At 45.2% G+C, this 17,131-nt stretch overlaps 2 protein-coding genes across 3 annotated transcripts in view; both read right to left on the minus strand.

Moving 5' to 3' along the window:
• LOC103131018 (zinc transporter ZIP3) overlaps positions 1-1,347 on the minus strand; it is a 2,960-nt gene extending 1,613 nt beyond the window's left edge. The window contains exons 1-2 of the mRNA XM_016666328.1: positions 863-1,347; positions 5-312 (exon numbers count right to left, since the gene is read on the minus strand). Coding sequence (XP_016521814.1) covers positions 5-312; positions 863-1,069 — 515 coding nt within the window. The 5' untranslated portion in view covers positions 1,070-1,347. The remainder of the gene's footprint in view (positions 1-4; positions 313-862) is intronic.
• A 1,246-nt stretch (positions 1,348-2,593) lies between these two features.
• sgta (small glutamine rich tetratricopeptide repeat co-chaperone alpha) lies at positions 2,594-10,590 on the minus strand. 2 transcript variants are annotated; one of them, XM_016666331.1, is made up of 12 exons: positions 10,468-10,590; positions 8,153-8,277; positions 7,966-8,069; positions 7,809-7,899; positions 7,626-7,725; positions 7,452-7,556; positions 6,472-6,607; positions 6,335-6,397; positions 4,902-4,939; positions 4,565-4,828; positions 4,367-4,490; positions 2,594-3,964 (listed from the first exon to the last, which is right to left on the minus strand). In XM_016666331.1, the coding sequence occupies exons 2-11, from the start codon at positions 8,250-8,252 to the stop codon at positions 4,379-4,381; spliced, it is 1,113 nt and encodes a 370-aa protein (XP_016521817.1). In that variant the 5' UTR covers positions 8,253-8,277; positions 10,468-10,590; the 3' UTR covers positions 2,594-3,964; positions 4,367-4,378. The 2 variants fall into 2 exon arrangements, with proteins under 2 accessions (XP_016521817.1, XP_007542611.1); XM_007542549.2 differs by having other exon boundaries at positions 2,594-4,060; positions 10,468-10,589.
• Between the last annotated feature and the right edge of the window lie 6,541 nt (positions 10,591-17,131).

Raw genomic sequence — 17,131 nt, forward strand, 5'->3', positions numbered from 1 at the left:
GAACAGCGAGTGGGCCGACAGCGCCAGAACCAGGCCGGCCAGCCGCAGAGGCCCCGCCCCAGCCAGGTGTCCCGGTCCAAAGTGTCCGTGGCGATGGCCGCCACCCAGGAAGGGGGCGTCGTACTCCGAGTCGCTGCCGGGTTCCGAGCCGCCGGTGTTGAACGTCTCCAAGGCGATGAAGGACGGCTTCTCCTTCCTGAAGGTCAGGACTGCCTGCTCCACAAACAGCATGATGAAGAAGCCCACCATCATCATGGTCTCAGCCAGTGGGTAGTCGCTGCTGACCTGCAGCTGCTGCAGGACGCCGGCCGCCTGCAGGGGGAGCAGCCAAGCTTAGACAAGTTTGATTTTTACCACTAAAGTAACTACAATTAATCATAATTTCAAATTTACCAATATTTGTGGGACACACACTGGAGAAAATAGTAAAGAAGCGTGAAAGAGTCGAGGCCAAAGTAAAGGGGCCATGAGGAACTGTTCGTTTACTCTATCTTTTATCATTTATTCTGAAAATCTCTTATCATGACTAGAATTTTGACTTATTGTCTTGAAAAAATTGCATTAATGTTGTTAAAAAACAAAACTGGCTTTATTAGAAATGTTGCTGTGACGACTTCCTGAAGGCGGAGCTTCAGGAAGAGCAGGAGTTCTTAAAGGGACAGATGCCCAATTTCAAGGCGTTAAATACTGAAGTCATATTTGATACACATAGTATTTATATAACAGCTGAAGGTAAAATAGCTACAGGATAGTGCCTTAAAATGGCCCAACATGCCTGGAAAACACCGTCCCTTTAAAGATGTTACTGAAATCAGCTGCTTATGAAACCGTTTCCTCCTGGCTGCTCTGTGTGTGTGTGTACCTTGTCTCTGACGGCCGGCAGCAGAGCGTTGAAGCACGTTGCCAGGAACACGCCTCCTCCGAAGCAGTTTCCGAGCGCCAGGCCCCGGTGGTAGCGCCCCGCCTTCTCGCTGTCGGCCAGCAGGAGGCGCACCGGCAGCAGGATGCCAGCCAGCATCAGCGAGGACAGGCCCAGCAGGCCCAGCAGCTTCACCACCAGGAGCTGCATCCTGAGCTGCAGATGCTACCAGCAGCACAGTGACATCACTTCCTGTGTGGTGGGCGTGGAGGAGCTGCACCGTCTCTACTGGTTCCACTGGTGGAGAAACAAACACAGCAGCTGTTACTGGGAGTCTCCTGGGGTTCTGGTTCTTCAGCAGCAGCTGATTACTGGGTTATTCTGGGTTACAACCAGAACCAATGGGTCTAAACTGAAGCACAACCTGAAAGTTTCCATTAAATAATAAACCATTAAATTAATTTATTCTTTGGTTCTCAGAACCAGAACCAAACGAGGAGAAGCAGCATTCAGCTTCCATGCACCACAAATTTGGAACAAACTTCCAGAAAACTGTAAAACAGCTGAAACACTGAGAGCCTTTAAATCTCGACTAAAAACCCACCAGTTTAGAGCTGGATTTGAAACGTAATCAATTACGAATTTAATAGCTCTTGGCTTAATGTAATGTTTTGATTGTTGATTCTATGTTGCATGACTCTGTGTTTTTGTGTTTTTATTACATAAAGCACTTTGAAACGCCCTGCTGCTGAAATGTGCTATACAAACAAAATTTGATTGATTGATGACCTAGAAGCTAATATAAAAATACCTAAATTATAAAAAGGACTCAAATCGAATATAAATGAGTGTGCCTCATTTATACAGACTGGTAGAACAATTTCACACTGGTTCTGGGTCAATGGGTCACAAGACCTGGAAGCTATTGAAGAAAAACCCTCAATTTTGACAAAAGAATTCCTAAAAAATAAAAATTCAAAGTGAATCAAAATTCAAAAGTCAAAATGGAAAACAAATGTCTGTTCCTCATCTATAGAGACTAGCATAATTATTTCAAAGTGATTTCCGAGTTAATCCCAGCAGGAATGTTCAGTAGCTTTGTTCTGTTGCTTTCTGCTCCGGGTCCAGGTCTAACGGTTCCGAATAGAACCAGCCGGTTTAGTTTCTGTTTTTTGGTTCCTATCAGCAGCAGGTTCTGGTCCAAATGAGCGGATTCACCAGAACCTGAGCAGAGACCCTGCTGGATCAGCGCTCTTCAGTTCGGAAACAAAAAGTCCAGTTTAATTAAAAACGCCACAGCAACCTACTTCCGGTAAGCTGTCCTGCTAACAGTAGCTAGCTAAAGCAGCCAACTGGGTCGGAACCGGTCCGCTGGGTTAGAACAACGGTTCAGGACCAGGTAACTGAAGGTAACAGAGCATCTTTAGAACCACAGGAACCAGCTCCACCCCAAACAGAACCACACCACGGTTACCTGCTCGAACATCCGTCCTCTGCTCCGGCAGGTGCATCAAAACACTTCCGTTTCAGCGTCAGACTCAACGTGCACACTGATTGGTGGGTTCCTAGTGACGTAGAACCACTTTCTAAAGCGCGTTTTTCTGTATTTACACCTAAAAGTGGATCATTTTGTTCCAACTTTTGTTGTTAAAGCATAACTGGAAGTTTTTACTTCAACATTTTTATTTATTTTTTTATCAAAACCTTTTTTCATTCTTTTTTTTTTTTTTAACAAACATTTAGAATCAAATGCTTGCCTTCTTCTTGCTGGATCCAGAATTTGGTTCTTTCAGTTTGAACATTTTGTGCAACAGGCTCCTGCGGTTTGGATGCAAAGTGATGAAACCAAGACAAAGACTTCAGAACATCTGCTCCTCTTTTAATAGTAACCTGTCTGCTGATTAGGCAGATTTAACTAAACTGGAAAATATGTTTGAAATACTTTGAAGGAATTGCTGTAACTGAAAACTGATGAACTGCCAACACTCCGGCAAGTCAAACTGCAGAGAAAGAGTCTTGCCTCGTTTCCACTGAGCAGTATGGTTCGGTTCGGTTCCATTTATAAAGTGGTCCATTGAACCGACCCAACCTACTCCATTCCTGGGCTCTGTAGGTTCACAGGTCAAAGGTCAGGTTCAGACAAAGCCACTGGCATCACAGTCCACTGTTACGACAGGAAAATGTCACCGATAGCGACAAGATGGTGAAACACTTTCTTGAACACGCTGGACCGCAAAACGACTTACAGAACCAAACCCAACAGAACCGCTGAGCGGAAACACAGCATTCAGAATCCTCCAGACAGAAACCAAGAGGAACAATCACCATCTGCTGTTCAGATCCCTGCTAATCCACCTCCTTGGCTTTTGCAGCTCCTCTTTAATAACCCATCTGTTGAAACGTTCAGGAACCAGGCAGAATCAGACCTGCGTTCTGCTCCATTATGATGTTGAACGTCCTCGCTCTCACAGATCTGCTTTAGATTTACTTTAGATTTTATTTGAGCTGTTGAAATGTCAATCGCCTGCTTCCGGTTAAATAGCTCCATTGTTGCCATGGTTACGCATTATAGCAACTGCCCAAAAGAAAAGAGCAACAGCATAGTTCTAAGTTTTGAGGCGATAAAACAAACAGAAATCTATATTTTATGAAGTCCTTCTTCTGTACGGTTTGATCTGTCTGAATCAACCTGCAGGTTCGCTCCAGATCTCTAAACTCCTCCACCGTGGCTTCCAGCCGTCATCACCAAACCAGGAGGGAGACGCTGAAACCTCCGGCCTGATCAGTTACCATGGAAACAACAACCAGAGGAGGAGTAAAATGGTGAGATGCTCTTTTTAATACAGGTGTCAAACAGCCTGGCTCCTGCCGCTCCAGGTGGAGGAGCCAGAGCTCAAACTGCCTCAGCCAGCCAGAGACCCAGAACAGGCAGAGATGCTTCTTCGGTTAGTCTGCTGCTTTCAGAGGAAATGAAACACATTTGAAGCTGTGGAAGGTGTGATGGTGGAAAAAGCTGCCCTGCAGAGACACACAGAGCTGCAGGAGCAGAGGGGGGTTGGTGTTCCTGAACAAAGCCGACACTCGCTCATGCTGCCATTACAGTTATTGAAAAACAAAACATTTCCTTAAAGTCCTTTGAGTTTTACAGTCCAATCAGAAAGGAAATCAAACCCGATGCTGCCTCCACCAAACCTGTCCAACCTGGAAGAGACAGAGAGAATCAGACCATCACATCGGTACCAACAGCAGGAATTTGGGTTATTTAGAGACTTAGAAGACAAACAATAGAATTAATGACATATTTTCTCCTTCTTATGAATTCATCACACGTCAGTTTCAAACTAACTCAGTAAATCTGTAGCTTCAAAATAAACAGCAAGTTAAATATTTAGCTTGTAAAACTGAAGCTTGGTGGTGGCACCATCATGATGTGGGGCTGACTAATTCAAAGTAATTAAATCTTAAGGATAAGCAATAATAATCTGATCAGTAATAATCAATGCGTACAGTTCAGAAGCGTCACTGCTGCTCCTCGTTCCCGGCGCTGGGCGTCCGGTTGCGGATCTGACTCCTTAGCTGTTCGATGAGTTCGGGGTTCTGCTGCTGCATCTGCTGGGCGAACTGCTGCCCCCTGCAGGCCGAGCCACAGACTGCAGTCAACAACAGTGCCTCGGTTCAGGCCTGACTGAAGGAGCGGGAACTCACGCCTGGATGAGGCCGGACAGATCCGCGGGTCCCTGAGCTGCTGAGGCTCCGCCCACTCCTCCTCCCGCTCCAGCACCGCCGCCGACCCCCCCGCTGCCGCTGACCCCACCGCTGCCGCCGACCCCACCGCTGCCGCCGACCCCCCCGCTGCCGCCGACCCCACCGCTGCCGCCGACCCCCCCGCTGCCGCCGACCCCCCCGCCTCCTCCTGCTCCGCCTCCAGTCGCTCCCATGCCATATGCGCCTGACATCATCCCGGACATCCTGAGAGAAACCATGGAAACGGATCAGGGGTGGAGAGGAGGAGGAGGAGGAGGGATGAAGGTGAGAAACTTACAGCTGCTGAACCTGAGGGTTGTTCATGAGGGTCGATGCCTGCAGAGAGAGCAGCATCAGTCACACATCACAATGTTCAAGGTCAGTTCAATGACACTACCGACAGAAATTCATAAACTGATGTCATGTGAGCCAACATGGAGCTGGCTCTGTTTTCATCCTGATGAAGGCTGAAGCACTCCCATTTAGACATCTCATCCTCGTCTTCCTCACTTTAAAAAGAAACATGACAAATATCTGAGTATTTGTGAATCAGGAAACAGCTCTAAAGACAGTCTCAGTGGATCTTCCTGCAGCGTGTTCAGACTGATCTGGTCCAGGATCAGGATCAGGATCAGGATCAGGAATATTCCCCATAGTGGATCATCCTGTTACTGGATGATAAACCTCAACGCAGCCAATCAGACCAAGCAGCTGCCATGATGGAGCAGGAAGTCCAGTGGATGTTGGAGAACAGCCAGAGAAAAATGTGGATAATTTTTCTGTTAAAAAAGTTCCCAAACTGTCGCCATGGTTTCTTGGCAGTCGGCCATGTTTGTTTACTCTGAACTCACGTGTGATCTTGAGAGGTTCTGTGAGATTTCTGACATCTGAATGTCGGTGTAGTGCGACTCTACGACCAATCCTGTCCTGAGTCAGATTTATTATCGCTGATTCGGCCGGGAGGAGAAGAGTTCTCTGGTTTTTCAGACAGCAGCTGTTTTCTCCTCCTTCCCTCAGATTATGAACGCCGAGCAGCGCCATGGACCCAAGCTTCATTTATAAAACCACGATGAAATCTTTCATCCTCGTCATCATCAACAGGCTGCAGCCCTGAACTCCTTGTTTTCCACTGGAATACTGGAATTTATTTTTACTGCTTTTCTCAGCGTGTTTTTACATTTTCCTCCATCCCTGCAGGTCAGCACCAACCCACTAGCACAGCGGTGGGCAGTCCTGGCCCTGGAGGTCCGAGTCCTGCAGCTCTTAATGTCTCCCTGGTCCAACACACCTGGATCCAACAGCTGAAGCTCCTCCTCAGTGCATCAGGTTCTGCTAACGACCTCAGTGTTTGACTCAGGTGTGTTGAAGTAGAGACACATCTAAAGGTTGCAGGAGACCCTCCAGGCCTTCCAGGTCCTCCAGACCTGGAGGACCTGGAAGGCCTGGAGGGCCTGGAAGGTCTCCATAGTGTGGGCTGGACCACACTACGGTCTCCTGCAAGTGTGTGTTACATTATTCTAACACACAGAGCTGTTTCCAAGAATAATTCAAACATTTCCCAATGAGTGAGTCAGAATGGCTGAACTCATCCTGTTTTTCAGATCTAAAGCTTCATAACGCTCCAGAACCCGGCCGGAACCAGCTGACCCTGTATGGTCTTCCTGTTCTCATGCATGCAGACGATCAGGTGATCATTTCTTTACTTCTGTGCGTCGGTCCGTCAGAGCTCACCATGTTCATGAAGCCGGGGTTGCTAAGCAACCCAGCCAGGTCGATTCCTCCCAGACCCGCCGACTGAAACAGAAGATGAAGAAGAATGAAGCAGAGACAGAACCGGCCCAGGTCGGACTCGGTCCGGTTCCTCTTACCGGGCTGGACGTCTCCATCTTCTCCTCGGCGATCTTCATGTTGGTTTTGTAGGTGTCGTTATCCGGGTCGAGCTCCAGAGCCTTCCTGTAGTAACCCACTGCCTCCGTGTGCTTATTGAGGCTGGCCAGCGCCAAACTGACACCAGAACCAGAACCAGAGAGAGAGGGGCAAGTCAGGAGGAAGAAACAGGGCAGAGAGGCGGAGCTCCAAACTGAGCAGAAATTATCTGAAACATCTGAATGTTTGGACGGATCAAAGTGGTTCTGAGTTCTACTGGCTTCAACCAACCAGAGTTTCCTCCAGTGGATCATCAGCCTGATGGGCTGCCAGGCTTTACTTGCCCCCTGCCAGGCTTTACTGGCAGGGGGCAAGTAAAGCCTGCCCCCTGTCTGTGCTGCAACTTGATCAAGTTTATATAAATGAGCCACAAACCCAGCCAATCACAGACAGTTGTTATTCCTCAATAATACTGAATTCAACTGAATAAATAACCAGAAAATCTAAATCTGGCCCTAAGCTGCTGACATTATTGAACAAATAAAACTAATACAAGAAATAATTTTGAACCCAATGAATATTGAGTTAAGCATACAAACACTTATTGTCAATTTTAGGTCATTTTTCGTTAAATTTATTTTACTTTTAAATGTGACTACGGCCATCCTCCGGAGTCATGGGGCCTGAAGTGGAATATAACTCACACAGCGCTCTTCCTGCTAAAGCATCAGCACCACTAAGAGTCTCAACAGAGATTTGGTGGAACCTGGGAAAAGGGGCGGGGCTTAATTATTCAAACTTAAAACCAATCAGGGATAAATGGTCATTATGTGCCGGGTGTATCCGTAAACAAACCGAGCTCAAACAGAACGATTCACCTCATAGCATCAGATTGTTGTCATGAGATTTAGTTTTTGCACTTTTACAAAGTAAACTGTCCTTTAAATCTTAATATTAATGAAGATGTTTCTGTTGGTCTCACCCCATCCGGCCGTACGCCTTGCTGTAGTTTGGGTCGATCCTGATGGCCCGCTCACAGTCCTGCACGGCGCCGGCGTAGTTCCCCAGCTTGCTGTACGCTGCAGCCCTGAAACCACAGCAGGACATGGGTCAGAACCGGCGGCTGGAGTTCCAGCTGGACCGGGTTCTGGCCCACCTGTTGCAGTAGTAGACGGCGTTCTGAGGGTTCAGGGCGATGGCCTTGGAGTAGAACTCCACGGCTGCTGCAAAGTTTTCCACCTTCATCTGGTCGTTCCCTGCAGAGCAGAAAACACAAGAAAACAGATCCACATGAGACAGATCCTCCAGAACCAGAACCACAATCTGAACCTGAACCCACCGTCAGTTTTCAGCCGCTCCGCCTCGGCTTTCTGCTCTTCTGTTGGAGAACTCGGCGCCGTGTTGTTGTTGGCATGGGACTCGGCTGGGAACTGGAAGACACAGAACCATCAGAACCATCAGGTTCCTCTGGACTTCCTCCGGCAGCAGGAACTGACCTTGGCCGTGGCCGAGGCGAAGATCTCTGGTAGCGTCATGGGAACAGCCAGACTCTGGTCGTCCGTGGAAACGTCAAAAGCCGTCTCCAGACATTGGACAGCAACTAGAAGACAACAAGGAGATGTCAGGCAGCAGAGCCCAAGCAGAACCGGTCTGGACCCGGTTCCGGCTGTGCTCAGGACTCACCCTCCAGGCTCTCCTGTGCGTCGGAGGTCAGGTCTCCGGCCTGCAGCTGGTCATGGAGGAACTGGATGATGGAGAAGGCGAGGCGCTTGCTGTCCGTCATGGTGGACGCTCTGTGGGGGACACACCTGGACAGGGGACAGAGGACGGGCCTTCATCACATGACTAACGGGTTAGTTCACTGGTGTGGATTGAGCTGATCCAAACGGGAACATATCTCCATGGAAACAGCAGGGGGGTTTTGTAAATGCTGCCTTGCTAGCCCAACCTCTAACCTGACCTATGACCCCAAACAGAAAAGCAATCACAGACTCCATGTTGGAGCTGCAGCTGAAGAAAATTCTAGAAAGGATCTGACCTGCGCTTTCTGCCCGACTTCCTGATCAGAGCATAGCAGGCGGATTAGAAGCGGCAGAAATTCATCTCTGTTTTCACAAGACTAACGGGTTAGTTCACTGGTCCAAACGGGAACATGTCACAGTCAGATTCCTCTACAGATTTGTTGCAAAACTGACTGCTACAGGAGATCACCTTCAACGAATCTGAAGAAACTTTGATAATATTTAATTTCCTGGTTATGTTTAGCACCACCTACAGGAGAGGGGGCGTAACTACAGCAATGTTTCTGTGTGGGCGGGGTCTCAGGTAGATGAGTATCCCTGAAGCTAAGCCTGATGGGAAATCAAGTGACCATTTCTCAAGATCATAAAAAACAGAATCATCTGTTTCAAGGACTCACTACCATGTTCTGTCTTTAAACGCATCAGTATTCAACCTAAAACCTCCATCACCAGTGATGTCATTTTATTATTGCTGGGTTTCAGTTACGTGACCCGGATGATGTGCGAAATTCAGATGGAGTTCCGGAAGTGGATTTCTCCGGCTCAAAACCCAAAGCAAAATGGATCTCGACGAGTAGCAAATGCCCTAAATAGGCTGGAACAGATGAGGCATCTCGAAAAAATACGCGTATATTTAGGATATGATCTATATTATCTCTGTAAAAAAATAATTCTTTAAAAATCTTGAGGATTTACTCGCATCGAGGCGATCCACATAACTAACTACCAGGAGCTGCAGACTTCATATTATAAGACGAGCCAGAAGAATCAATCATTTAGTGACTCGGCACTAAGCTAGCTGCTAACAACATTAGCACTCAGAGGACAACCATGCTAGGGCATAAAAATAATATATCTTACCTTACATATGAACGCTTGTCTTTCTAAGTAACTGTCCAATAAAATATCTGAAAGTACAATTTAAATGATGCGATGGTTACCTGTTAGAAAGTCGGCACTGCAAACTGGCGTATGTTAGTTTCCCCTCCTTCTGTTTTTAGCTGCAGATTGTTGATCCACTTTCTCCTCTTTTTTCGGTAAGTTTTTTAAAATTAGCTCCCTTGTGACCAACTACCTTTGAAACACGAAAATAACGTTTATCTTTCTCTCTATTAGAACAGTTGGAACAACCGTACAGGACACAGATTTTAGGCATTTTGATGTTGGATCAACAGAAATAAATGGGCTGGATTTACTTCCGGCCCTCCATCTGCATTGGATGACGTCAGTGCTACGTCATCTGAAACCCAGCAATTTAATAATGCCAAAACAGATTTCATCTAAAGGAGAAATCAGTGGGGAGAGAAATCATCTTCTAACTGAAAGGTTGTGGGTTTGATTCCAGCTTTACGTTGATGTGCCTCAGAGCAAGGCGCTCAGTCTGATGGGTTTTAAAAGCGGCTGTTTCATTAAGTTTCTGACTCGGTGGATTTATTTGATATTTTTTCTGTTTCCGTGGGTTCTTCTGAGTGGGCTCCACGCCACGCACATCGAACCGGGATTAGCCGTAAGAATGTTCTGGCACCACCGGACCCGGGATCAGCATCTGGTCCCAACTAATGATCCAGAACCCAGCTGCTGGCTCTGAGCTGAACCAGAACCGACACCCGCAGGTGTTTCGGTTCTGAAGGAGTTCGGTTCGGAGCCAGACCCAGTTTCCATGTTGGCTAACTTTCTTCTATAAGCTGGAGCCTCTAGATGTGAACATCTGAAAGCTTCCAGAGCCATCTAATACGCGCCGAACCGAGCAGCAGGTCCAGATGTCTGAACCGGAGAAGAAAATGAGTTCCTAATTCGGCGCGGTTTTCTGTCCCGCGGAGTTTTTATTGTTTTTAGGTGGAGTTCGGCGCGAACGCCAGCTCACGGTGCTATCGCCCCCAAAGCTAACGGTCCCATCAAAGTTCTGGTTCTGCCGTCAAACTAAAACGGTTCTGCTTCCGGTTCAGAGCCAGAAACACAGCGGCGGGTGGTTCCTACCTGGTGTCTCCGGGAATCAGGTGAAAAACCGCCAGGTAATCCCGACGTCAGCCGCGCTGGGTAACCTCGCTGTGCTAGCTAGTCCTGGACCTGCCGCGGAGAGATGACGTCAGCCGGAAGTGCCGTGACGTAGCGGTTTAAAAATTACCCAGAGATGTAAATATTTTTAATTCAAAATAATATGACAAATTTTCATTCAAAAATTTTCTTTACTTTTTTTTTTATTTTATTTTAATTTTAATTTACAATTTAAATTATAAGCTTTAAACAAACACAAGTTAAACCTTTTTATACCAAAGACTGTAAAAATCTTCTGTTCTCCAGAACCACAAGGTTCTGCAGTTACTAATCCACAAGAAGCACAAGCCTTTAAGAAACTGGCTACTCATCCAAGATGATTCATAGAAAGTTTAGTGGAAGGAAGGAAAAAATATGGAGGAAAAAGGTGCACAAAAAACTATCCTTGTTTTAAAGCATCCTGTTCCTCTTCAAGTTCTCTAATGAGGACTGAACCCGAGACATTAAGGACATTCAACCTGAGTCTCATCATCCAGAACCTCCAGCAGAACCCTCAGGTCCGAGAGCTACAGGCTTCCAAGGTTGTTCCAGTTCTGATCCAGAGAAACAATATCCTTCACTTTACCCATAACTATCTCAGATGTTTCACCTTATCGGCAGAACATTATGACCACTGATGTCTGGATCATTAAGCTCCAATATTACAGCAACATTGAAAAGTATTTCACAACCAAGAGATAACAAAAAACAGCAAATGATAAAAACCTGAAAAAAGAAAAATAAATCTAAATACATTTAAATTGTACATATGACAAATATTTATTCGTCTTTATTGGCATCTATAATGAATAGGTCAAAAATTGATTTCCTTTACATCATTTTACTTTTATAAAGATGAAACTTATCAAACAAATTCATATTGATAAGAAATATGGAAGAGGAATTTTTCATTTTCAAATCTGTGATAAACATTTTCAGAATAAAGAGGGGAAATCAAATTATTGTAAATGCTTTGAAGCCTTTTTATTTAGTTTAAAATAAAAATCAGCACTGTTCCTTTAATATAAGTTACATTTATATACAATTCAACAAATTCTGATCGAATCAATAACTAAAATTCCCTTTTTGTATAGTTCGGGATGTTTATAACAACTTGTTATGAGTAGGAGATTCCCTCCTCTTGTGCCTCCTGAGCTCCCGTAGTTCCCTTCACATTCCTGCTACTAAGAGGTGGGTTCAATATGGAGCCTCCGCTGCTCCTCCTCTGTTTTCTTCCTAAATGTCTCCATTTATCTTCTAACAATCACTCTGAAATGTTCAGGGTTTGCTTTATTATCTAATCGGGGCGGTTCATTTCCCATTTTAACGGTAAATATCAGTTTTATGAGCGGTTTTTGTGGAGCCAGTTTAAACGACATTTGACGCAAAGCCCCCTGGTGGTGCGTCGCGATACTGCATGTAAAATGTAGCGATTAGTAAGAAAAATGTAACAAAAATGTAAATATTATATTTTAATATTATTGATCTACATTTTTGTAATATAAGTTTTATACAAATTAATGGAGTCATTGTTAATTATATTGTATTTTAGAAAACAGCAGTATTATATTGATCAGGTGTAGAAATGGAGACATGTCCTGTGATCTGTGGTGTTTGACCTTAATGACCGTTTTTAAGAGTCTGAGGACACCAACCTGTGAAGCCTTGGAGTGGCTGCATCATGCTGTGGGGCTGCTTCACAGCAGGAACGACAGCATAGATGCTATCGGTGAATGACTGATGCCACATCTAAAGCCAGGAAGCTGAAGGTTGGACACAGATGTGTCTTCTAAAGGGGACAGTGTCCCTCAGCGGCTCACCAGATTAGCTACAGTGTTGCTGAAGCTGTGGTTGTGGTGCCTCAAAAGGACAGTCCTCAGAGTTTAGAGGTCAGCTGGACTAATTCTCTGCTTTCTGGAGGCCCCAGAAGTCCAGTTGTCTTCTGGATGTTAGATGTTTCTGCTAAATGTCCTCCTTATGAACACAAGGTCCGGTACCAGGAGTTTAATAATCCAGACATCAGTGGTCATAATGTTCTGCCAATCAGGTGAAACGTGTGAGGTAGTTACCTGTAAAGGCCACTAGAGGGAGGCGTTGCTCTGTCCATGTTGATGTAAAGTGCGCTTCTGTCTGTTTGTCCCTGCAGGGATGCCGTAGTTCCTGTAGGATGCCATTTTTCTCTTAGGTTTGTCCTCATGGTGAAGAAGGTGAGCAGAGATCCAGAAGTTTACATAAACCCAGTAAAAGACACAAAAAGTTAAATCAGAACAAAATGTTCTTGTTTTAGATCAGAACAAACTTAATTTTTATTTTTGTAAATGCCAGAAAACGTAGTGAGAACATTTATTTGTACGTTTGCATACATCTGCTCAGTATTTGTCTGATGTGGGTCAAATATTTTGGGTTGTCTTCCACAAACCTCTGATAGATTAACTGACACGGAGTTAGTTTGCCGTTTACCTGTGGATGTATTTTAATGATTTCTGGTTCGACTCCATGGGAAAGTCAGCAGAAACCAGCCCAGACATTACATGGTTACATTTTTACAAAATAAAAATGTTTTACTTGTATCATCTTAACTGTGAAGTATCGGGGTGGAACAAGCTGTGGGAGGAACTGGGGAACTTCATCCACTAGATGGCATCGTGAGGAAGGAACCTAATGTGAAAATATTAAGGCAACATCTAAAGACGTCAGCAGGAAGTTAAAACTCTGGATGGACAACAACCGTTATCATGCAGGATGGTTGGAAAATGGCTTAAGAAGAGGAAAGTCAGCGTTCTGCTGTGGCTGTCACAAAGTCCTGATCTCAGTCCTATGGAGAAGTTGTGGACAGATCTTAGATGGCCTACAAACCTGACCCAGTTCTACCAGTTCTGTTAGAAGCAATGGACCAGAACTCCAGTACACTATGAAGAGAAGCTTGAGGAAGGAAACCCAAAAGGTTTGACACAAGACATGCAGTTTAAAGACGATGCTGCTAAACATTGAGGAGATGTATGCTAACTTCTGAATTTGAAGAGAGATACAAAAAAATCTCTAGAAAATGTTCTCGCTGCTTTTCTGACATTTAGCAGATATCCAATGTTCCTGGTTCCATCTCCGGTTCCTGTTTCCCTGCAGAACGTCCAGCTGGAGCCGTCCAGAACATCAGGAAGTCTTCCTGCTGCAGCAGACACAGGGAGAGGGTCTGCCATGGCGCCTGGTTCTGGACGGGGTGGATAAGGAGCGGTCCGGTTCGTCTACCCGCAGCCTCACATGGGGAAGGGGAAGGATCTGAGCGACTTTGAGAAGGGTCAGATCGTGATGGCGCGCCGTCTGGGTCAGAGTATCTCCAAGACAGCGTCCATCGTCGGATGTTCCCGGGCCGCAGTGGTCAGCACCTTCCAGAAGTGGTCCAAAGAGGGGAAGCTGGTGAACCAGAGACTGGGTCACGGACGGAGGAGACTCATCGATGAAAGCGGAGAGCGACGGCTGGCCCAGTTGGTCCAGTCCAACCGGAAGGCCACCGTGGCTCAGATTGCCGAGGAGGTCAACGCCGGTTCTGAGAAGAAGATGTCTGAATGGACGGTCCACCGCAGCCTGCTGCGTCTGGGCCTGAGGAGACGGAGAGGAACCAGGGGCAGGAAGGACGGAGGAGGACGTGTGAACGAGGCTTCCCATCCGTCCGTCCCTGATGGTGCAACACAGGACCTCCGTTCTGGAAGCTCCGCAGCTCCAGTGAATCAGGAGGACGAATCTTCAGGAGGAACCTCAGAGCAGAAGGAGGAAGATCCGCCAGGAGGAAACTGATGATGATGATCTGGACAATATAAGTCTTTGGGTTCTGGTCGGGTTCTAGATCGGCTGCAGGAACTGAGGAACGTATCAGTGGTGAAGGCTTCCTGACCTTCATCCACCGACTGACCATCGGATTCTCTGGTTCCTTTCTGAGGGCCTCATTTATGTCCCCTGGGGCCAGAAAAGACATGTCTGCTTCCTCTTCATTAATTCATAATAAAAATCCATTTTATTTGTGCTGCACTGAGATGATCAAAAGTGTGAAAAAACAACAAACAGTTAAACTATAAACTGTATGTGAAAGATTCAGGTGATGTTTTTTCTGGTTCCTCAAAGTATCGGAGAGACTTTGAGGACATGAGGAGCAGAGACGGCTCCGTCCTCCATGGTGTCTGGCTGCTTTAGAGCCAGACACCATGGGTGGGTCAAAACTAGCCTGGTCACTTTCTTCGTACTCAATCAAACTGTCTCTTCGGTGCTCCGTCCGATTGACCTGGATTCCTCAAGTAGAATTTCAACCGGGCCAATCAGCAATCCGAAGAAGTTGTGAATGATGATGTGGATTTTCTGCTGTTTTATAACTGTAGGCTGCCTGTAGTTTTATCAGTGGCCGTGGAGGAAGAGAAGTAAGCCGTTCAGTCCGTGTCGTTTGTTTCCAAACATCGAATTAACATTAAAAGCCGCTTCGTTTCGCAGTGGAGGCAATTTCTGGTAACCTTCACAATGTCGAACTGGCACATTACATCCATCATGGACAAATGTTAGCAATTGGGTAAATTTAAAACTTCAACAGAGTACACACCTCCAGGAAGCAATCACTTCTCAATAGCTATGAGCCTCTGGACGAAGGTTTTACGTTGCTAGATCAGTAGTTCTGAGGTAAGGAGCAGCATGTAGGCAGGTTTAGGGGCCGGGGTGGCGACCATCATGGCTGCTGTCTTGGAGGTCTTTCTGTTGTATAAAGTTGTGGCAGATCCACATCTTCTCCTGCAGACATATACAGATATACAACTGTGTCATTAGTGTAGCAAGAGATGAGAAGTGACCCCTGAGGGACTCCACTGGTCTCTGTGCTCAGGTGCAGCATAAACCAACCAAAGGAAAAGAGTCTGTCTGATGGTGAAGCAGATGAAGGGGGGTGTTGTGGTCCACAGCTCCCAGCAGAGCTGCTTCAGGGCAGCGGACAGACTGGAAACCAGAGTCTCTTTGTCAGAGATGGTCCTTAAGACAAGAATGGAAGATCAGACTTTAATTTGATAATTGGGATCATGAGTGGGCTGGGTGGTCTGATCCTGACCTTTTTAAGGCAGGAGGGCTGGGTCAGTTTGAGGGTCTGGGTCAGAACCAAGGCGAGGAGTGGTGTGTGTTTTCAGCAGGTGGACGATTCACTCAGCTGAAAACAGGGTGGGTGGTCATCTCTGTCTCTGGCCTGGAAGTTGGTTAAACCAGACCACCTGGTCATTCTCATTCATTTTAGGCTTGGACTTTGACTAGTCCATTCTTACATAGAATATATATTACAGCACATATAGATTTTTGGTAGAAAAGAACATCTGAACGTGATTTGAGGTTCATCAGAGTTGGAATAGTTCAGAGATGCTCAAAACGCCGGTCGTCTGACGCGCTTGAAAAAACATTCACTGAGATCCAAAACGTCTGTAACTTTTTTAAAGATTAAAGAAATATACCAACAAAATGTGTTCAAATTAATGACCCAACAAAAATAATGATCTCAGTGATTATTGTTTCAACAAGGCGTTGAGCAATTCTGCGCCTTTCGGTTCCATTAACAACAGAAAAAGAAACTCAAAGACTGACTGACCATCAGAGCAGGAGTTTAAATCTGCCCACAGCCTCCGCTGTGCAGGGAGGCGGATTAATAATCGCAGATTAATAATAGTGAAATAAACATCAAGCCTGAAAACCTTGTAACAACCACTATGTTTTTTTTCTGAATAAATACATTAAAGAGTAAATGTATCAAACTGTTTTGTAGAATAGTTTCTGTTATTTATGTTAAAATTATGTTCACTTTTCCAAACTGATTTTGTGCAGGTCATGCTGGTTTTAGGTCTGGTTGAAATTGGCGTGTGCGACGCTCACCGACAGATGTGTGCAGCGGGAAACTTAACTTGATTTAATGTTTAAAACACGTAACAAATCAAAGAAAAGAGATTAAACGGCAATCAAAGTTCGCCCCAGTGCCGCAGATCATGTTTTAGAAAGTGGATTGGAGTTTGGACCCAGGAAACGCCGCCGGCACCGAGAGGAAGAAAGACGCTCCAAGTGACATCTGGACTTTACTTTTGTTTTTGGGGATTTTTGATGGTACCAGTCTTTTTCTCATCTTTTTTTTTTTTTTTTTTGGACGTTTTGGATTTTCCATTTTGGATGGGACTTTGGATTAGAACGGAAAAATACTTCCAGGACTTTGTTTTGTTTTTTGAGGATATGGAACTCTTTTACGGACATTATTCTCATTACAAAAGAACGGGAATTTTTGGACATTTAATTATTTGAGATTTTTACTGACATAAACTGAGTGATTTAAATCTAACAGAATATTATTTTTGAGGGATTTTTGGTTACTGATCTATTTATCAGAATAACCATTATTATTTCATAGTATTGTTGTTTTTGTAATAAATTATTGTTGCTAAAAGTCAACAAATTTCATATTCAGTGGTTAGATATTTATTTTCTTATCAAATTAAATGGTGTAACATATTTTACCTGATTCCCGTGACAGATCCCCTTTGAGTATATTATGAGTTCTGTTTTAAAACAAGTTGAATTTTACAACCTCATATCGTAACGGACTGAATGT

The sequence above is a fragment of the Poecilia formosa genome, unplaced genomic scaffold, assembly GCF_000485575.1.
Source record: "Poecilia formosa unplaced genomic scaffold, Poecilia_formosa-5.1.2 Scaffold708, whole genome shotgun sequence".
Classification (NCBI taxonomy): Eukaryota; Metazoa; Chordata; class Actinopteri; order Cyprinodontiformes; family Poeciliidae; genus Poecilia; species Poecilia formosa.

What these genes read in the sequence shown, in the direction of transcription:
- sgta (XM_016666331.1), bottom strand. Translation starts at nt 8,252, where the DNA reads ATGACGGACAGCAAGCGCCTCGCCTTCTCCATCATCCAGTTCCTCCAT. An exon ending in GCCGTCTACTACTGCAACAG is followed by an intron (nt 7,557 to 7,625) that starts GTGGGCCAGAAC and finishes CTGTGGTTTCAG; the next exon opens with GGCTGCAGCGTACAGCAAGC. An exon ending in AACCCTCAGGTTCAGCAGCT is followed by an intron (nt 4,829 to 4,901) that starts GTAAGTTTCTCA and finishes GGTTTCTCTCAG; the next exon opens with GATGTCCGGGATGATGTCAG.